At 40.1% G+C, this 21,626-nt stretch overlaps 1 protein-coding gene across 3 annotated transcripts; it reads left to right on the forward strand.

Moving 5' to 3' along the window:
* The first annotated feature begins 449 nt into the window (after positions 1-449).
* GTF3C3 (general transcription factor IIIC subunit 3) lies at positions 450-20,906 on the forward strand. 3 transcript variants are annotated; one of them, XM_086465230.1, is made up of 19 exons: positions 450-548; positions 1,658-1,760; positions 4,264-4,460; positions 4,875-4,998; positions 5,504-5,695; positions 5,981-6,146; positions 7,184-7,331; positions 9,049-9,121; positions 10,122-10,208; positions 11,249-11,352; positions 11,966-12,137; positions 12,617-12,819; positions 13,436-13,537; positions 14,445-14,580; positions 15,224-15,461; positions 15,826-16,016; positions 16,690-16,814; positions 19,498-19,650; positions 20,574-20,906. In XM_086465230.1, the coding sequence occupies exons 1-19, from the start codon at positions 450-452 to the stop codon at positions 20,694-20,696; spliced, it is 2,736 nt and encodes a 911-aa protein (XP_086321356.1). In that variant the 3' UTR covers positions 20,697-20,906. The 3 variants fall into 3 exon arrangements, with proteins under 3 accessions (XP_086321356.1, XP_086321357.1, XP_086321358.1); XM_086465231.1 differs by lacking the exon at positions 10,122-10,208 and having other exon boundaries at positions 450-560; XM_086465232.1 differs by lacking the exons at positions 450-548; positions 1,658-1,760; positions 4,264-4,460 and having other exon boundaries at positions 4,882-4,998; positions 10,128-10,208.
* Positions 20,907-21,626: the final 720 nt, after the last annotated feature.

Raw genomic sequence — 21,626 nt, forward strand, 5'->3', positions numbered from 1 at the left:
CTGCCCCAGTCAGTCAGTCAGTCAGTCATCTGCGCGATAACTGGATACGTATGTGAAGTTAAGAAACCCTTTTCATGTAGAAATAACACCCGTTTCTGGGGAAATAACAATCTAATAGCTAGAGCGAGGCCGGTAACAGGGGCGCTTTCTTTACCTGCCCTGAAGCCGCAGCCCCTCCAAGGCAGCGGGCACAGCAGCAGTGCCTGCCGGCTCCCCGCAGCCCCCCGGGATCAGGACAGCCCCCCCCCGCCCCCGGCCCACCCCCCCGTCGGCCGCCCGCTCCCAGGGCCGGTGCTTCCCGCGCCCCAAGGCAGCAGCGCCGGGGCGGAACGGTGCGTGAAGGCGCGGGGCGGGGCGGGCGCCATAACGGGAGGGACCCGCGTCCTGCCCTGAGCGAGGTTCCCCTGCGCCGGCTGCGGCTACTCCCGCTGCCGGGGGGTGCCGGCGCGATGTCGGGCTTCAGCCCGGAGCTGATCGATTACCTGGAGGGGAAGATCTCCTTCGAGGAGTTCGAGCGGCGGCGAGAGGAGCGTAAGAGCCGCGAGAAGGTGAGTCCGCCCGCCTGCCGGCCCCGCGGCCCGGCCCGCTCCCTCCCTCCGTGACAGCGCCTGGCCGGGCACGGCCGCTCCAGGGAAGCGTGGCTTCCTCTCCTTTGTGTGTGGAGTGCTGCTCTGATCAGCTATAGACTGTGTCCACGTAATTGTTAACTTCTGTGCAAAAATTATGAGAGACTAACTTGAATTTGTGAGGGTCGTTGGGTAGCGGTAGAGCAAGCTGTTCAGGGGAGCATGCACCTTTCGGAGGCGTAGCATTCTGGTTCGTGCCAGCGTGGCTGGCGTCCCTGGACTTGGCAAAAGCTAGTGGCAGTTACCTTCAGGCGCCAAAATTAATTTGTTCTTTAGGCTGGAGCAGTGAGCAGAAGCAGGTTTTGATATAAAATCATCCAGCATATACTGCTACCGCTCCCCCACCATCTTCTGTGTGAGATCTGAGGAAGAGATCCAGTTTGACTCCTCCTGGTAATTGTTGTGGCTTCTCAGCCACAATAAATACAGGGAGACACAGCTTTGTGTCTAAAAGTAAGCAAGTGGAGGTATTATGAGAAATTCTCTATGCTTGATTGGAGTATTGTAGTTAACTTTTACTCTGCCATCTTTATGTCAAAATGCATCTGAATTTCTGTATTTCCTGGTCTTTAGAGAGCAAATTCAGCAGAACTCAGCTGTCATGGAAGGGCACTTGGCATCCTGGGGCAACCCTCTTACTGCATTAACAAATGCTATTTTGGTATTTCATTTTGTGTTTAAAAAGGCAGGATTCTAAAAGAATTCGTCACACATTTGTAACTTTTTTAAAATACAGTTCACAATGTCATCTTACCTCACTGCCATGACAAATAAGTAATGGACTGGTCTCTTCAGTGAAAAGTAATGTGAACAGTCACTGTCTGGGTCACCTGACATTGATAAGTATATAAGTGTCTTGAAAGCAAATAATGCTGGATTTTGTTCATTTAAAACTGTAGGGCTTATTCCACCAGTTTCCCTCGCAGTGCAAAAGCTGGAAACTTGTGGTCTAAATGCTAATGGTAAATATTAGGGGAAACAGGAATGAGTCGTGTTACAAAGCTGATAACTAATATTGTTGGTGTGTGTAGGATGGCGAAAATGCATCTGCCGAGGAAAACACCGAAGAGGCAGAGGCTCCATCTTCATCCAAAAAGGCATCTGGGAAATCCCAAAGTCAGGATGAAACTGATGGTAAATGTTAACACAATAATTTCAGTGAAAAATGTATTTAAAAGGTCATAGAAAGCATTAGCTCATTGATAGCTGACTTTTTATAAATACCTGGCTGCTTCTTTTGAACCTGTGGGTATCGAGGCACATCATTAGAAGGTATATCTTTGTAGAAAGTTCCAGGTCATAGCCAGGGTTTTAACTTTGTTCAATGTTTCTAGGGGGCTGGGCTGGATCTGGCCAATTGGCCGTATTTTTCTGGGAAACCCTTAATTTTTCCCCTTGTGGCTTCTTAAGCACGTGATCTCAATTATTTAGTCTCTCTAAAGTTACAAATCATTTGAGGTTTTTAACTTATCTCAAAAAGTCTTCTGTGTTTTTTTTCCTCTTCATCTCCTTGGTAGTCTTTTGCTGAGACTTCAGTGTTTCAAAATATTTGATTTTGCTGAGTGTTAACCTTCTTCCATTGTCATCCAAAGTGATATAAAATAGCTCAAAAGAGGAGTTTCTTTGTTTTATCTTTCTCTGTGTTTTTTCTCCTTATCAGTTATCCTTTGTGCCTACATTTATTTCTCTCCTTATTTTCTGCTGGATATTCCTAGCTGCAGATTCCTTGGTTGGCTTTCTTTGTGCAGTTACTGGGATGGTAGCATCTCCTTAGGTGACTTACCAAAATAAGCTTAACTTCCTTGGGGTTCCTACATAGTGAAAGGACTTGCAGGAAGTGGTAGGAGCAGCGCTTGTCTCTTCAGTTTGTATCAGTGCGTGTTCATCCCATGCCTCAGGTTCTGGATTTGAGCTCGGGATTTAGAGGGCTGCAGTCTGTTTCAGCACATTCTCTTCAGAAGCTGTACTCCACGCACCCGTTGGGGCCTATTCTTGTGGGATTGCCAGTGCTGTGAGATAGCAGACGGCGATTTTTCATCTCTTTGTGTTGGTTTGTAGACTCCTCTTGCTACTTTCACTGCAAATTCTCATCATTCTATTTTTTTGTTGTTTTTCTTTTCTTAAATTTCAAAAATAGGCCGTAAATTGTCTCACGTGTGTCAGCAGTGCCTTGATTTTGAAAGTCTGGCCAGACCTCATCCTAGGAGGACAGAAAATAAACACTGACAGTGTGGTTGGAGCCGGGTATCTGTGGTTCCTTATTGACCCCTTCTTTTTGCCAATGTCTCTGAAATACTTCCAAGCTGCTCTTTTCTGCTCTGTGTTCCACCCAGTCTGTTCCACGTTTCTTCACGCACGTCATCTTTGTCTAAAAAAAAACATATCTGATAGATTTGTGTGATAGTGTTACTTCTGCTTTTACTACAGAAAGAGAGAATGCAGAAGTCTCAAGGGCAGTCAGAATCAAGGAAGCGTTGATAGTATTTATCCCTGTTTAAAGAGTTGCCATTGGAATCAGACTTAGGATATTCAAAAGGAGAACGTTAGGAAAAGTCGTTGTTAAAATCACTTTTGATACACGAATCTTCAGAGCTAATTTGCTACAATCTTCAGATCATTCCTGCAGCCAAGGAGACTAAAATAAAAGGAAAGTTAAGTTAATAGTTTTTTTCAGATGGGGGGGAAGAAGAGTCTTGATTTTTAGATGCTCAATGTCCAAATCAGAATAAAAATAACCAAATATATCCAAGTTAGAAAAAAAATACCAACAATGTAACTATAAACTCAGGTGTAATACCCAATTCCCTCTTGTATGTAGGCAATCCAAATGATAGATGATTCAGTCTCAACTTGATACTGTGGTTATTTTTTTATCAAATCTTTAGATGCCCAATCCCCCAGCTGAAACCTTTGAACACTACATGTCTTGATATTTTGCATAGATGTAGTCTTGTGGACAGTACACAAGACCTGTTAACCCTGGGTTAGCTTAGTAATGAAAAGTTGCCATTAAAAAAATTTTTACAATTATATTGTTTAAGCATATTTATTTTGGATATATAGCATCATATTCTTATTTGTTTTAAAGAATTTTATTATTTCTTTTTCTGGTGGAATGTGAATAATCTGAATTTTGCATTTACACACATTAGAAGGTACTTATTGTCATGGATAGAATGGTTACAAGGTCTTGTTTTAAATTACTTTTAAAAATTGGTTGGTTCAGTATTGTTTAGTATAATTGTCTGCTCACTTAGCCTCTTCAGCTGAAAAGCTTTATTCCATCCAACCAGTTCAGTGCCTGAAAATTGCTTAATATGCTTCTCTTATATGGATTGAGAAAAATGTTCAATAAACCATTGCTTCCTTCTGTGTGTTCCTCCATGCTTTCATTTCAAATATCCAAAAAATGTTAGAGGCTGGGGTATACTAAGCATTGGTGATGAATAACGCCGAGTTTTAAAACCAAAGAGGTTGTTAATAGTTCTTCTGCATTTCTGCAGGCCTTTTTCTTATGGAGTAGCTGTTTCAAGTGGGCTACTAATTATGAAGAATTCCGTTTTCGCTGCACTTGTCCTGATAAGCAGCGTGTACTCTTGATTATATCATAACCCTTTTTTGCTTCTTTCTCAACCAGGAGAAACTTCGGATGGCGTCAGTAAATCTGTTCATCGGGTCTTTGCGTCCATGCTTGGGGAAAATGAAGAGGAGGATGAGGATGAAGAAGAAGAGGAAGAAGAAGAAGAGGAAGAAGAAACTACTGAGCAACCCACAGCTGGAGATGTTTTTGTGTTGGAGATGGTACTTAATCGAGAGACCAAGAAAATGATGAAAGCAAGTATTTAAACTTCTATGTAACTTCCCTGTGTCTCCTGAAGCATAGTGCGTAAATGCCAGTTTCTGTGATTTTTAGCTACTAGCTGAGAAACTTGCCTGAAAATACTTCTGTGTAGGATACTTCTGCTTATGTTGCTGTTGCCTGTCTTTTGTTTTTTATAAAATTACTGTAGATTACTGTTTAAAAACTTTTTAAAAAAATGAAGTGAAGTTTTCTAGTGTCTGGATTGTGTTTATATTAGATGTCAGAGTCAGTCATGAAAATTAATAAATATTTCGGTCAGTCGTTTTAATATTGCTAGTACTTAAATAACTTGTTATGAGGCTGTGTTAAGTACAAGTGTGACTGATGTCACCTGAACTTGGGCACAACTGAATGCTCGGTAGGAACAATACCCTTTTTCCCTTTAGGAGAAAAGACCTCGCAGCAAACTTCCTCGTGCCTTGAGGGGTCTGATGGGAGAGGCCAATATCAGGTTTGCTCGAGGAGAACGTGAGGAGGCTATTCTGATGTGCATGGAGATCATTCGACAAGGTGTGTTGGAATGGTAAAACTTTTTGGCTTGAAAGATGGTGTGAAATTGCCGTGTGCATCAGGAAAATCCAGTGTGGCTTCACTGGTGATGAAAATATGCTGTACAAGGAACGTCACTGTATAAGTAGTGTGGAATTAAGAAGACTTGTGCATTTCCTTTATTGTTTTGCCTATAAAAACAAACTAGCACCCCAATTCTGCAGAGGCCTGGGCCTTTTCTTAGCTTTACAGGGTTTGCTTTTATTGTCTTTGTAGAACCAAGGTATAAACATCAGCATGACTTACAGTGTAGAATGATGCTATAAATCGTTGTTGTTAGAGTCAGTCAGGCTGTTCAATAATTTATCAAAAGGTATTGGAAGCTCATCTGAAAGTTTTTTCTGAACAGAGCAATGTTGATGTTTCGTATAATCATGATATCTATTGTTTGCAGAAAGGCAAGTTATTTGTTTTCAAGGTGGTTTTAAAACAATAGTTTGTAACCATTCGTTTTTATCTTTCGCAGCTCCTCTTGCTCATGAGCCATTTTCCACTCTCGCCATGATCTATGAAGACCAGGGTGATATGGAGAAGTCTTTACAGTTTGAACTGATTGCAGCTCACTTAAATCCCAGTGATACTGAGGAATGGGTGAGACTAGCAGAAATGTCACTGGAACAGGACAACATTAAACAGGCTGTTTTTTGCTACACTAAAGGTAGCGTAGCAACCATTTGAATCATTTAAAATAAATGTTAGGTGCTAATGGCAATCATTTTGTTTTCTTCTACTTTCTTCTGTTTTCTTCTTTAGTTTGCTGCAGTTTGGTAAGATTCTGGTACCTCTGGACTTTGATAAAGGATTCATTAATCTTTAATGTTGGATGTCCTGTTTTTACAAAACCTTGTGTGTGTCTGTTCACGTTCATCTGGTCAGGGGAATGAATAGGAAATCCATTGTTGCCTTCTCCTAAACTAGGCTACTAATACGCTTTTCCTTGTAGCTCTGAAATATGACCCAACCAATGTGCGGTATCTATGGGAGAGATCAAGCCTGTATGAACAGTTGGGGGAACACAAGATGGCTATGGATGGCTACAGGCGTATTTTGAATCTCCTATCTCCCTCTGATGGAGAGCGCTTTATGCAGTTGGCTAGAGACATGGCAAAGTAAGTTGGATTTTAAAATGCTGTGATTTGGTTTTCTGGAGTTTCTCAAAAGCTGGTATTAATAAGCCCTGCAGCTGATTCAAGCTGGCCATGTGGCTGAGATGAAGGAATGCAGGTGGTTTTGGTGCAGGTGACCCCCACACAAGCATTCGCCCCCTGACTATTGCAATATTTCCAAAGCCTGACGGGAATTATCCCGTGTAGGATCAATGCACCATCTTAGAGGTCTTGCATTCTCTTAGAGTAGGAGAATAAAATGCAAATACTGATGACTGGAAAAATTCCATTAGTATGCAATTATATACAAACGCAGTACATTTCTAATTATATAATATCGCTAGAGACCTGGAAACTTGCTGTCAGCAAATCTGAATGAAATAAAGTATTCAATCTGAAATAAAAACTATCTGCAACAGAATATAGTTTATATGTCATTTGTGGTTAATTTCTGGAGCAAGGAGAAATCTGCCTCCTCCCCTTTCCTGCTAATGAGAGCAGATCAAATCATAGAACCTTGCCTGAGACAGAGAAGGCTAATGGCTAAAGTGTGTAAGCTCTTTTAACTGTAGTTTTTATTAAGTTGTTTAACTACTTTATAGCTTTCTCATGCATAACTTACAGAAAGCTGTTACTGGCCTGTTTCGAAACAGTTTCAAATATTTTGATCTTCATGATCCTGAAATGCACCACAAAAATGCAAGAATGTGTATTGTAACAATATTATTATTGAAGGTTTTTCTGAAGCCAAGTTAATGTGGTACGTTCTTGATACCTATCTCAAAGGGGGGGATATTGTGGTGAAAGCTCCAGTAATGTCCTAACATATAGGAGAGAAAAAAAAGTGGTAATTATTTGAAATACATAAAAACTGTCAACAGTTGTAAGGAAAGAAGAACACCCCGTTTCTCACTGTCTTTTGTAACTTACTCTTGCCAATGAAAATATATGCTAATAGGCAAAAATAAATACAAAAGTCCTTTTGCTAGTGTTCAGAGTACATATTGTCAATTTTAGTATCTCATATCTGTGTTTTATAGGAGTTATTATGAAGCCAATGATGTCACCTCTGCTATTGAGATAATAGAAGAAGCGTTCACTAAACACCAGAGCCTTGTCTCCATGGAAGATGTTAACATCGCAGCCGAACTATATATTTCTTCCAAACAGTATGACAAAGCATTGGCGGTATGGACAATTAAATGCATTTCTGTATCGTGTTCAGCACCTCTTTGGCAGTCAGCATGGACAGTTTATATTCCTGTAGTGTTTAAATATGGTCATGTTTCTATAGCGATAGAGCTGATCAGATGCAAATTGCTTGCTATAGTTCTGTAGCAATTAGCATTGAAGTTAATGGCTTGATTTAATAAGTTGGGGGCTGATAGACTCGTATGCTGTTCCAGGTTTAAAATTTTGGAATTCTTCCTCTCCTTCTCCACAATCGCTGTAATCTTAGTAGCCAGAGAGGACCTACAAGCTCGTTTTGGGAGTACTATCAGCGAAGGGCATTCTCTAAGTTTAAGGTTAAAAGGGTGACACTGATTGGTCTAGTGATTCAAGTGCAGACTGTTGTGCTGTATCTGGCATACTTGTGTTATGACTAATAATTCATGCCTTGAGCATCAAGCATACATTCCAGAAAGATGATACATCTTGACTTGAAGGCATCAGGAATTGGAGATCGCTTATCTGTACCCAGTTTGTTCTAGTGGGTTTTAACCCTCACTTTTGAGGCATGTTTCTGAGTTGATTTGATCTGGCTTTGAGAGGAAAGACTTTAGTATCTGGCCGTAGTTATACTTGCCAAGATAGATTGAAGAGACTCTATTAGTTGGGACTTTCTCCTTGTGAACGTTCTTATTTGCTGATATTAAATTACCTCCTTTTTATCCTCCTTGAGGTTTTATTTAGCGTGCTCTCTGTCGGTGGAAAGCATCATGAGCCTGTAAACAATTCCTCTGAGCCTTCTCTGTGTTTCTTGCCATTTTAAAAATCAGTCAATTATATGTACACAGTATTTAGCTGCCAGGTTTATTAATAGAGTACTCAGTTGTAGAACTATTCCCATGTTTCTTCTTGATGGTTCTCCTCAGGTCTGTTCCTGGATAGCTGAAACTGTATTTGAGCTGATAAACTGAGCCTTTAAAAAATAACTATCTTAATAAAGTCATCTGTGGTCTGGTCCTTTAAGGGCTGCGTAGTCTGTGTTTATCACTCTTGTTTTAGCAACAGTAATGACTTAGATATTTACTTTTCAATTCGTGAACAAAATACCAAACCGCATTGGGTCTTAGACCAACGGTCCTTCGCACTTGTGCATTTCCTCCCTCGCAGCTCCCCACTGGCAAGTGAAGGTCTTGAATTGTCTGTTTGTGGTTTCTTTTTTTAATTGGTGTTGAATTATACTAGTTTTATTGAGGTGCTGATATGTATGGCCAGGGCTGTTGTAAAATATCTGTATGTAGCTGTGGATTTTATTTAATTATTTCTCTTAACGGAGACAAACCGTATCGTTTCCTTTCGGTGTATTAGGCTGAGAAATCCTTAGAGCACTTTGGAGAGATCTGTGGAGAGCTTAGCTGTTTACCTGGTGCTTTGCTTTCTTTTTCAGTCTTGCAAAAGGCGTTAGAAGAAGCTAGAAAGGTTGAAAACTTTTCTAGTTGTGATGAAAGTAACTGTTGTATTTGCTAAAGAGATGCTGATTGGATCATTTATGTGTCCAAAAGTAGTGGACAAAGACATAAGGTGATCAAACCCAATACTAGTTAACTAACCCCATGTGAAATGAACGCAGCTTTTCTTCTGATATCTTTTGTGATGTCTAAAACAACTGCTATGGGGACTGGTTACTCCATGTATCCTGTAAATCTTTAAAATGATCCGAGTTACTTGTCTGTTTTAGGTTATTACAGATTTTGCAGGAATTGTACTTGAAAAGAAAGTATCAGAAAAAAGTCCAGCCGAGGAGAAAAAAGGTAAGTAGCTAACAAGCGGTTAGTATGACCCTGCTGTTCATCTAATATGACATCTTTCTTTCCGTTACCTTTTCAACTCATGGGTGTATTTTGATGCATGTTGACAGGCTTTTCTCTTTTGAAACTTTTCAGTGTTTTTAGTGAGTTACATGGCATGACCTCAGCTTTCTATAAGGAGTTACTCTGATGTCCAATTAGCCCTGCTGACTCATTAAGGACAAGGACTGCTCTCCAGGCAACTGGAGGCCTTTTAAAGTTCTAAACATTCCTCTGAGTGTTCACATCAGACCAGCTATTTCTAAATAGCTTCTGAAAAAAAATTAGATAAGCTTAGTGGCATCTATACTCAAGAATATCAACCTTTGACCTGAGATTAGTATTCTTCATAAACCCTACTTCTGTTATTAAACATCTAAATGTTTTGGTATATACAAATATAGGGATATTAGCTTGTAATTGAATCAAGTAGGTTGTCTTTGAGAAAACTGCTTTGTGAAAGTCATTGCTTAAGTCTGAAAATGTTTGTTTGGGCTGTAGAATGATCACAGCATGCCAGCTCCATAAGCAGACAGTCTGTTCTCTGATTAAACTGTTTGGTTGTTTCAGCAGTTTGATCCAAACCCAATCTGGATATAAGATACTTCTGTTGGCTTTTTGCTTTAATGGATGAGGTAAAAATACAGTTGATCAATGAGCAACTGTCCTGATAGAGACTTTTAATGGATAAATTATAAGAGACAAAACTGTAACGCGCCTAGGAATTATAACGCAGTATTGCCAAGTTACCTGGGGTGTGCAATTTCTTAAGACAAAGCTTCTAAGCTCCCTAAGAGCTTGGTTCCCAACCCTCTGTTGCTTTATAACTTTTTTGACTGCTTCCTACTCTGCTGTCCTTAAAAAATTCATTCAGAGTGAGCTAGCAATCGATTATGAATTCAAAAACCAGTAGCTTTTGGCTTAGCTGATGCTACGAGGGTAATCTGCTGATCTTTTTAAAAAGATACAGGGGCAGCGGTAGAAACTCAGGAAAGCCAGGAGGCAGTGACTGACGACCAAAATCACCCAGTTGCTGAATCCAATGCTGCAGGTAAGTAATTTAATTTTTTAATTCCGTACAAGTCTATGAACTGATCATATGCTCAGGAACCAGGTTGCAATCATATAAAAATTGAGAAACACTTCTAATAGGGCTTCATCCAGAAAAGGTTTCTTATGTACTGTCTTCCTTACTTAGAACTTACTTCTAACCCAGCCAGCCACCAAAGCCAAAAGCATGCTCCTTGCATTGTAAGAATTTATCAGTAGGTGAACAGTTACCCTCACGCTGGGTATTAAGATGTTCAGAGAATGATGAATTAACCAGCATGTTTTGATTTGCAGTAATTGGATGTGGATGTAGAAGGTAATAGGGAAGCCTTATGTTAGAAATCAGTTTTCTTAGGTTATAGCAATCACTATTTGAATGTCTGGTGTAAGAATTAAGGTGAAGGAGAACTTAAACTGAGTAGTTAAAGAGGTGTCATGACTGCACGTGAAGAAAATCTGATAATGGAGTTTTACTGTGTGACCTTTAATTTGCTAGCATTGTCATGGGTAACTACTTTGTCTTGTGTTTGCATTCTTGTCAGATTGCATCCTGTCTATGTATTGTGTGAAGTTCTGTAGTTAACTGTGTTTAACAATCTGTACAGCCAGACCCCTGGTACACAGGGCTTAGCTTAATAAGAACAAATACCTTAATATAGGCTATTTCCTTCAAAAAGCAAGGAGAAGAGGGTACAGGCACATAGATACAAAAGGAAAGCTTTATCAACCAAGCATATCTTAAGAGGGTGAAGGCTCTCAGCACATCTTACGAGATCCTGCCATTGAAATCGATGCAGACTGACAGCACTTGATACTTTGCATGAGATTGTTAGTATCAGAGACAGTAGGAAGAAGTTGTTCTGACTATCGGGAAAGATAATAAAAGAAGGGGAGAGGCCAGGCCTACAGCAACATTTGCTACAGTCAATGAGAATGTATTTTCTTCAGTGGAGCTTGAACATGGCCTGGAGGGGATGTGGAGCTCGTGAAGTGCTTGTTAAAGCCTATGAGTTCAGAAAGAAATTCTGTGTGTTCTCACAGCTGTGGAGAAGGTCAGCTGCTGCATACCTGAGGGTGTTCCCATTGACATCACAGTCAAGCTGATGGTGTGCTTGGTTCACTTGAACATTCTAGAGCCACTCAATGTAAGTAGAAACCAACTCAAAAGTTGGGAGATGTTCTAATAAATTACTAAAGCAAGTAATTTTTCCTGTCTTCATATGACTGAGGTTGTTGAGAGAGCTGTGGGGATTTTTTTTGCTTTCCTCCCACTCCAAGAGAGAAACCGAGCAAACCTGTAATAGCAGAAATACTATTTTTGTCCTTACAAATTGCATCCAGTGGAAGTATTACTAAAGCACAGTAAATCACAGCCTATGTGCTATGACAGGCCCAGGACCCCACTGCAAAGTTGTTGAACACTAAGGAACACATCTTTGCTTCAGTTTAAAGCCCTGCTGAATCTGAAGACTGTTCTTTCATAAGGAGTGCTCCTCACTGAGGGGCACTTCCACCCCTTGGATGTGAAATGTATGGATGTGACATGTCTAGAATAGAAAAATGTGTCTTTTTCAGGAATTGTGAAATTCAGATCTTTACTTTTCACTTTTAATCTAGTGTTTAAATAGGAAGTGTAGTTCCAAATGCAAACAGAATAAAAATCATAGCATAAAAATGCAAGCTTCCAATAACTCTACCTTAAAGAAATGTTCTTGTTGGTTATTTGTGCTTTTAGTGTTTTGTGTGGTTTTTTTAAAGCCTCTTTTGACCACTCTGGTGGAACAAAATCCAGAAGAAATGGGTGACTTGTATTTGGACGTCGCAGAGGCATTTCTGGATGTTGGAGAATATAACTCAGCACTGCCTCTCTTGAGTTCCCTTGTCTGTTCAGAACGATACAACTTGGCTGTTGTCTGGCTTCGGCATGCAGGTGAGAAGAAGCAGGACTGCTGAACACATACTACTCAGAGATGTGAATACAATGCTGAGCATTTCCAGGGACCTTTATCTAAGATCACAGGCATTTTAGATTCACCTGTTGAATGATAATTGGTATTTGCAGAACTGTAACTGGAGTTTATGATGACAACCCTGTCATGGAGTGTTTTCTTGTTCTTCACATAGATTGAAATTTACTTCCGCTAAAAATACTTTGTTTTCATGTAAGTGAAACAGCATTTATTCTGCATTCCATCCTGTGTCAACTGATGATGCTTTATGTGAAACTGTGGATGCATCAGTACGTATTTCTGAATATTTTCACTTTAATAATACATGTTTTGGGTGGGTTTAACTGAAGAATCATCTGAAAAGTATGTTAACTGTTTTGTTAGTTTTGAAAACTGTTTTGTAAGCTTTGAAATATTTTTCTGCCATTTAAGTGTATTGTGTTGTTTATGGTATTTCTAGAGTGCTTGAAGGCTTTGGGACATATGGAGCGTGCTGCAGAGAGCTATGCCAAAGTCGTTGATCTTGCTCCATTGCATCTGGATGCAAGAATCTCACTTTCAACACTTCAGCAGCAGCTGGGCCGACCTGAAAAAGCTCTGGAGGCTCTGGAACCAATGTATGATCCAGACACACTGGCTCAGGATGCTAACGCTGCCCAGCAGGTGGGTAAGGTGTTCTGTGCTTCCAGTTTAGGATATATTCTTCTGCTAAGCTATGGTAGTCGTCAAAGATGTCAACTATATAGGACCAGGGACTGAGATTTATTTATCTGCAGCATGGTGTGCCTTCAGAGTGCAGCGAATGATTCATTACAGAGTACCAGGGGGGAGTCCTCATGGCTCTTTCACCTGGACCATTTTATTAGTAAAATAAACCCTGGCCCGCCTCATTACTTTTGTGTGATGTACAAGCTCTTGGCCACTGAGAACCAGTCCTGGTGCCAATTGCTTTGCCTCAAGTTGATCAGCAGCTGCTACACATGAGCTACATGGTTTGGCCTCTGTTGATTGTAACTGATGGCATAGCAAAGTTCTGTATCCCCTCTCCAGCAGCACCTTCGCTCTAGGTAAGAGTTATGCTGAATTTCTCTGAAATTTGAGAATTTGAAACAGTCACTAAACTGCAGGGCAGTTTAGGGAGATCTTACCTGCTGCTGCTAAGATTCTTACAGCTTTCTAGAAGCTTTTACAATCCTCTTAGTACTGTAGTGTGTCAAAATTGTTTTATAAACTCACTCTCTGTGCAAGAGGTTGAATAATGATGTTCAATATTATCTAGGAATTAAAGCTACTCCTCCATCGTTCGACACTGTTGTATTCCCAAGGCAAAATGTATGGGTACACAGACACTTTGCTTACAATGCTGGCAATGCTGTTGAAGGTAAGCCAGTCTTTCCATCTATGCTTTAAGAAATTGGACAGCTATGAGTTGGGTTAAGACAAGCGACAAACAAACTCGGGAGGAAAGCTAGTGGGGTTTATGTGCAAATGGTTTCATAACTTTGTTAGATGATAATCTTGCAGGGAGCCTATCATACTGGTGTTCCTGCCTGTAGCGTTCGGATCAGAGGACCGCTTGTGTGTGTAAGTCTTAATACAGCGACTTCAACTCCCTCTTTCTCAGTATACATAGAGCACACTGAGTACTAAAGCTGCTTCTTACCTTCTTAGCCGTCAACATAGTGCTTTCCTGAAGTGTCGATACTGGCTTCTATGTTAACAATTTTCTTTTGAACTTCTTAGATTTTAAAAAATATTTTATTGCAATAAAATGAGCAAAGAAGAATTTGTTTAGCCAGTACAGTGGTGGTGGTTTTGTGTTAGCTGGCTTTTGTCTGTTTTTAAATAGGGAGTGAGGGAGGGGAATGGTTAGACCTCAATTTTATCCATCTGGTCAGAGCCATGACTATTGTATTACACTGGTTGAATAGCTGACTGTCCACAGATTTCTGAAACTGATACAGAAAGGCATTGTTCTTGTCATACCTCTATGCAAAGAGTTTTGATTTCAGTGTATACAGGGATGTTCCAATCCCAGGAAAGATCTTTTAAGTCATTTAAAGAGTTTGTATCTTTCTTTTGCATAGCCCAGCTTGCACTGGAGCATGAGACAATGCAGAGATAATACTCCTCTTGGGAATGTTCTCATGATCTTGCTCTGTTGCGGCGTTTCTAAGTTGCAGCCTGTTTTGGTGTGCAACTTGAGCAAGATGGATTGGCCATAAAGCTGCCTTTGTCACAGGATGTATCTATGTAATCTGAAATGCTGCCCTTAAATTTGTTTCTAGGTAGCAATGAGCAGAGCTCAGGTGTGTTTGATATCTAGTTCCAAATCTGGAGAGAGACACCTCTATCTTATTAAGGTGTCAAGGGATAAAATTTCTGACAATGACGACCAAGAGACAGCAAATTGCGATGCAAAAGGTAACAAATGTTTATTAAAAACAAAGCAATAAGATGAACTTCTTAGTTCTGACAAATGAAATAACCGTTACTATTTTGCATGCTAAATCCACGCAGTTCATGTTAACATTGGTTTATTTCTAGAGCAAAGAAGGCAGCAAAAATGAAGATTATGTAACTTAAGGGAACAGTCCCCATTCAGAGAAAAACAGTAAGATAATGGAATAATTCAGACTGAGAAGGACCTCTGGAGACCATATGGTCCAACATTCTTCTCGGTGCAAATGTAATACTCGCAAATCTAGAACATAATGGAAATACGTGGTTTGAAAGCGGTGTGATTTTTAATTTTTAGCTGGCCCAGACTCGGCTGAGCCAGACTACACGTTCTTTTTGGTAGATTAGGAAGAGTAACTTTAATGCATTCATGTAGTATGTTTACAACTTGAACTGTGTGTATGTCTTGCCATTTGTTCCCAAGTTCTGACTGCTTTTTTTGCTGGTGCTTTACAAACTGCACTTGAACTGAAAAAAAGAGAGTATTTTATTTTACATGTTCATGTGAGCTGGTTTTGAAAAGATCAGTTTGATGTATGCACCTTTTCTTAAAGAGTTTAGCTCCCTTGTTTTAATTTTCTCAACTTACCGACTTCAATATTTTTAGCAATTTTTGCAGTTCTCACGAGTGTTCTGACAAAAGATGACTGGTGGAACCTCCTCCTGAAGGCGATATATTCCTTGTGCGACCTTTCCCGGTACAAGGAGGCAGAGCTACTTGTGGATTCCTCATTGGAATATTATTCATTTTATGATGATAGACAAAAGCGCAAGGAGCTGGAATACTTTGGGCTCTCCGCTGCCATTTTGGACAAGAACTTCAGAAAAGCGTACAACTATATCAGGTGGGGCACACAGACAGTAGAGCAACCTCTTCTGAAATTGCTTCCACCGAGGCTGTAGTCGTACTGCTGAAAATCCTGCCAAAGGAGGCAGGCTGATGCTTTTCAGCTTTCGCTAAAACAGATGGCGCTGTTGAAACTGAAGGAGCTTTCTGGTCGCCTCTGATTTGAGAAGAAGCATAACGCAGTAGGTTGGCTGTTTTGGCCAGAACCAGTGGTTCTGTCTTTCACTCTCAGCCTTGCCTCAGTCACTGACCTGCTCTTCGAGTGTCTCTTCTTCGTTATTTTCCCTAAACTGTTGAGGTTTTATTGCAGATACAGTATTGTATAGCATTTACTAATTTCTCGTATATTTTTCATTCTATAGAATCATGGTAATGGAAAATGTCAATAAGCCTCAGCTATGGAACATCTTCAATCAAGTTACTATGCAGTCTCAGGATGTCCGTCACCATCGCTTTTGTCTCCGTTTGATGCTGAAAAATCCTGATAATCACGCATTGTGTGTCCTAAACGGGCATAATGCGTTTGTATCTGGCAGTTTCAAGCATGCTCTTGGTAATATCATTAATGTTCTAATATTAACAAATATAACAAGGGAATGTTTTTTTTCTGAGGAAGATTTATGAAAGTAATTTTTTTCATACATCAGAAAATTATAGGTGGCTTCACAGTGTTGGTCTGGTGCTCTAATTATTTTGTGCACAAATCAAAGCATTGCTGAAGAGTTTTGCTAATAAAAATTAAGCTGGCACGTTTCAAGTTTAGTACGTATTGCAAATATAACGAACTTGCAAACATAATTGAAGGCTAATGATAATAAAGAGTAAGAAGGACAGAAACAGACCAATTTGAACAGCAAATAAAGTTGGTTGGACATTTTAAGCAGGCCTTTGAAATAAACCTATTGCTTTCAGTTAAGCCCTCAAATGTCACACTTAGCATGTGTGGCCTCCAGGATACAAATCCCAGCAAGGACCATGTTTCCCTTTTGTAACTGATTGTTTTCTGCTTCAGTTTTTACATTGCAGCCTGCATTCTTCCTTCAGAATCCAAGGAGTGCTGAAAATATAAAAACTTTCATGTTTTTTCCTGTGTATTTTGGTGTAGGTATAGTAAACGATCTCTTTTCTTAGTTCACACTTCTAATTTGAAGATTTTCTTTTTTGCCCTTAAATTCTTAAAGGAAACTTTTCACAACAAACTTCTTCATTCAATTATTTGCTTTTAGGACAGTATGTGCAAGCCTTTCGTACAAACCCAGATGAACCTCTGTACAGTCTTTGTATTGGCTTGACTTTCATCCACATGGCTTCTCAGAAATACGTGTTGAAAAGGCATGCTCTTCTGGTACAGGTGAGTTAGTGTGATTATTTTTACCTGTAGTGTTTCCTGGCTTTATAACTTGCAGACAGCTATGGCTACAACATAGTCTGTTTAAATAACTTTTCTTAATTAATACGGCATTTCAAAAGAGGGAAGTGGTGAAACTTGAACACAGATGAGTAGCTTTTGAACTACAGTTATACCCATCTGAACCTCCTCTCCTTTTAGTTAAACGTAGCTTGTTCTGCTGCGTGTATACAATGATGACTCGCATAGATGTTAGCAGCTGCCAGCTGTTTGTGAAAATGCTACTAATTTCAGTCTTGATGGCTGTAGTCTGATTTTCTTCCAGATTTTTCTTCTTGCCCTGCCTTGCTCTGAAGTGCTGTAGAGTAGAATCTATGCCACTGTGTCTCATAAACCGCATTGTTGGAGCAAACTTTACAGACTTAGAAAGTGGGTTTTTTCCCTGTCTTCCTTTGCTCTTCCCCCTTTTAGGTGCCTCTTGTAGCTCTCTTTGTCAAGATCTTGTGAACTCCAGCTTAGGCTACCCTCCATTTTTCAGCTTCCTTACTCGCATTTTTCTTTCGTCTGCTAGATCCAGTTACAAACCACAGTCTGGTTATTCCCAAACAGGATCTTGAAAGTAATTTCCTCTACTCTCCACCAAGTATTTTCATTAACTTGAAATGCCTTTTAATTCCTGTGGCCACTGAGCTCAGAGTCAGCAGAATATAGTGAGAATCCTGAGCTCTCATGACTTCCGAAATGGCTGAAAAACTCTAGCTTGCACTGATTTTGGCAAAAGCTGTAGGTCCTCAGCTACTCTACAAGAAGACCGGTTATGTCAGTATCCAACTTAAGACGTTTTGAACTTGCAAACTTTGGTCAGCCTAATTTTAGTATTTTTATCCACTTCTTTCTGTATCAGCCTGCCTTTCTTATATGGGCTGTTATGTTCTCCTTTCACAACGCACTTGAACAGTGTCCTATTTATGTTACCCTCTGGTGATACAGTTCCCTGCTTTCTCTCTTCTCATTTCTTGCTTACTATGCTGGGTATTTTGCATCCTCTCTTGCTCCTGTTGTAGTTGATTAATAATTCAACCAGTGCCATACTGGTGACCTGAATTACGATCATTAGCTGCTTATGTCTGAACTAATTCCTCACGTTGAAGGAGGTATCTTCTCTCATTACCAACATGGTCCCTAGAAAGTAAGCCCTCTATTTACAACAGAATCGTCATGTTGCAAAGTGCTAACAAAATGAAATACACAGGGGAGTGTGAGAAAGATGTGTGCATGATTTCTCCCTTCTGAATTCACCTCTTCTATCTGTCCCTCCTAAGTTTCCCCCAGGGCTCCTTCAGGGTCAAATGCAACACTGCATTTTAATGTGAAATAATACCGTGCGCCTCCTTGTCCTTCCTTTGTTCTCTGTGGGAGGTAGCTCTGGTCTAATGGCATTCACCTTTATAGCATCCTATAAACCTTGAGTCACGAAGAGTCCGTGACACTGGCAGGCAGTGACATCCTACAGCTGCGACACAGATTGCTTCTCTCACTTCACAGCCTGTCAGTGCATAAACGTGACTCGTGTGTCCTGCCGGTGCCTCATCACCGTCACTTCATGCACTGCCCTGGTTTACATCATCTGGGCCGTCAGCACCCAAACAGGCGCCTGGTACTTGCCGGGTCCTGCTCCTCTGTCTGAACCACAGCGCTACATAGGAGGAGCGGGTGTTCAGACTAAGGTTGGCAATGAAATGATGCACACCTGGGATTCTGCTAGTCATAGTTTAAACATACAAGCATATATTTTAATTTTAAAGTAAAAGCAAAATAAGGAAGTGTAACACTTGCAGAGTGCTTTGACATTAAATTAGTTAAAGCATAGTGCTGGAATTGCTGGGTATGAGTTTCCTTTCAAATTCTGCTGGAGACTTGGCAGTAAAACATCTGCTGGCTTCAAGAAGGGACATGAATTCTCACCTACTGCTTAGGATTTATGGATTTTTCATGCCGTGATGTTTATTTTGGGCCACTTTATAAAATGATACACTGATAATTTCTGTGCTAACTGGTATTGGAGTAAATGTTTATACGGAGCACAAGATCAAGAAAAGAAGATGCTTGCGTTCCAGAAATAATACTTTGATATGGACTTCAGAATTTTGTAGAATTCTGAAAAGCTGTAGAATTAAACCATTTCTGGCTGCTATCCAAGGCAAAGAGTGAAGGAAAGAGAGTGAAGGTTTGGGGTTTTTTTTCCTCCTTGGAAAAAAAGAAGTGGGGGAGGGTTATCTTTTAAAGATTTTACTTTTTTTTTTTTTTTTTTTTTTTTTTAAGAAAAATAAGCTCTTGCTCAGTCCTTTGGCTGCATGTTTGTAAGGTGGTCAGCTCTTCCAAGCATGAACCAGTCTTATCTGGAACACATCCATCCATACCTACATATTTAGCAAGCTAGTGCAGTAAGTCACTATACTAAATGTGTGTTCAGTTTATTAAAAAGATCGACCCATGTTATCAATGGCAGTGAGACTGACAGAGCAGGTTTTCTGGTCTCAGCCATTGAATGTGACTTATTTTTTGCCTTCAACTTGTGTGTAGTTTTGTAGGGAAGCACAGATCAGAAGTTTAAACACCTGTTCTCCAGCATATTTTACTGCCACCTTAAAGGGAACATTCACAAATGTGCATAATACCTGTACAGGGATTCTCTTTCCTTCACCGGTACCTGGACCTGCGTGGGCCATGTCAAGAGTCTTTCTACAACCTTGGCCGTGGCCTTCACCAGCTGGGACTACTGCACCTGGCAATCCACTATTACCAAAAAGTACTTGAACTTCCTCCTCTCACCTTAGAGGTACTGTATCCGTGTCAGTTATGTACAGAGAATAAAGTCAAGTCAATGTTAGTAAGTTCTCAGCCAAGGTTAAAACAGGTACATGAAATCTGTGTCGAGTTTCCTTTAACTTGTGTCGTAACTCCTTGTCTTTGGAAGCCCAAATCTCAACTGGTAATGCATTTAAGCATGTGCTCATGTCAAAGGCTTATGAATTTGAAGGATTTACTAATAGGCTGAAGTAACAGCCAAAAAAGGTTGCTGAACAACTTTAGCTGAATAAGTAGCTAAACTTTGTATGTATTACACGCAATAAATTCTAACTGTCAGCTCTCTATACCCGCCCATGCTATAAAACAGCAGGCTGGAGCTGTATGAAGCAGTATTAGTGCCTAAATGCACCTGAGCTGTGGTTTTGCTCTAATTGATCTGGATTAGATCATCCCAATTGATGTCGCATACATTTACAAGCCTGGTCTGAGAGAAAGTTTTTGCCAAGTTTTGACATGGGTAGGTAGAAAAATTATGAATGTCTTCAAAAAACGGGAAGGATTGGTAAAGAACCACGGGCCTTAGTCAGTGCTGGGAGTTCAAACAGCATCTTGTGACCATGCAAGACAGAGGCAGTGTTCACATTCTGACTGCAGAAACAAATACTTGCTGCCTACAAATTAAGATAGTACTTTCCTGTTGTATGAGCTGGCTAGCTAATTTACAGCTCGTGTTTTGAGTGTGTAATTATGTAGCTCTCTGGTGGTTAACAACATGGGGAAAGTCATTAAAGAGGGAAGGCACAAGGAATCCTCCTTCTTTTGTTTCTATGCAGCTGAAAGCCTGTGTAAGCCATGAATATGTGATTGGGTTTCACTGTAATTGCTACTCATGTTTCAAGTTTTATACTATTTTTGCATATAGATAACTTTTTTTACTCGTTATTTTTACAGGGAATAGAAACTGATCAGACAGACTTGAGAAGAGATACTGCCTTTAACTTGTCACTTATTTATCAGAGCAGTGGAAATACTAGAATGGCTCAAAAGATGTTGTATACCTACGCTGTTGTATGATGAGGTTTGGAAGGTGGAACTGATAATGAACTGGTTTCATGCACAACTTCTTCTATAGCTGGTCAGAGAGATGGCTTGTGCCACATACAGCATTATGGACCTTTTCCACTTCTGGCACTGGAACTGAGGCATGTGTGGATGGAGCCTGTCTGTGCTGGGTACAACCCGGACATGCTCGAGTGCATCTGTTACTAGCTCTTCCCTTTGATACCCTGCTCTGTAAGCTGATACTCCGTCTTGTACATAGACTCAAACACTGGAAACTGAAGCCCACTGCAGTTTGTTGGGGTTTTTTAAGGGACAATTTACAATGATGTGCAATATTACAACTAGTTACCAGTGAGGTTGTTCAAGAAGCCATACGCACTAGTGATGAGGGCTTTTTTTAATGTGCAGCATTAAATTACTGTAATGTAGAAGAAATGGGCTCATACTGATCCCTAGAGGATGGAGAACTCAGTATTTCAAGATCTTTACAAAGTATTCAGAGTTTTCTAGGAGTTCATATTCCTAGCAGCTGTGCTATTTGAAGGAGACTCAATTTCTGTTTTTCTGAAATCAAAGTTCATTTTCTGAACTTGTCAATAAAAATTCTGACGTTAATCATAATGTTTAGTTATTCTGAGCAAACATATCCTACTGAATAGCTTATAGCAAAAATTAATATAATGACATCATACAGCTCATTATTTAACATACATTGCAAATGGTCTGGGTCTTCAATTATTTCCGACAGCTAAGCAGTAGCATATGGTGGTGGAGGTACGCTGCTTCTGACCCAGCAAAAGAAGCAGGATGCAATGCTTTATCATAAATAAAAATATAGTCTCATGCATACAGAGAAGTGGATATATGTTATGCCCTACAGCAAAATAAGGTTGAAAAATATTTTTGAGCAAGGTCATTTGCTGAACAGGAAACAAATGCTGC

This window comes from Leptosomus discolor, chromosome 5 (assembly GCF_034619465.1).
Source record: "Leptosomus discolor isolate bLepDis1 chromosome 5, bLepDis1.hap2, whole genome shotgun sequence".
Classification (NCBI taxonomy): domain Eukaryota; kingdom Metazoa; phylum Chordata; class Aves; order Leptosomiformes; family Leptosomidae; genus Leptosomus; species Leptosomus discolor.

Excerpts from the sequence above, each read along its gene's own strand:
- GTF3C3 (XM_086465230.1), top strand. The coding sequence starts at position 450 with ATGTCGGGCTTCAGCCCGGAGCTGATCGATTACCTGGAGGGGAAGATC. Across the intron at positions 7,332-9,048 it reads AGTATGACAAAGCATTGGCG|GTTATTACAGATTTTGCAGG; the intron begins GTATGGACAATT and ends TGTCTGTTTTAG. Across the intron at positions 16,017-16,689 it reads CAGTTTCAAGCATGCTCTTG|GACAGTATGTGCAAGCCTTT; the intron begins GTAATATCATTA and ends ATTTGCTTTTAG.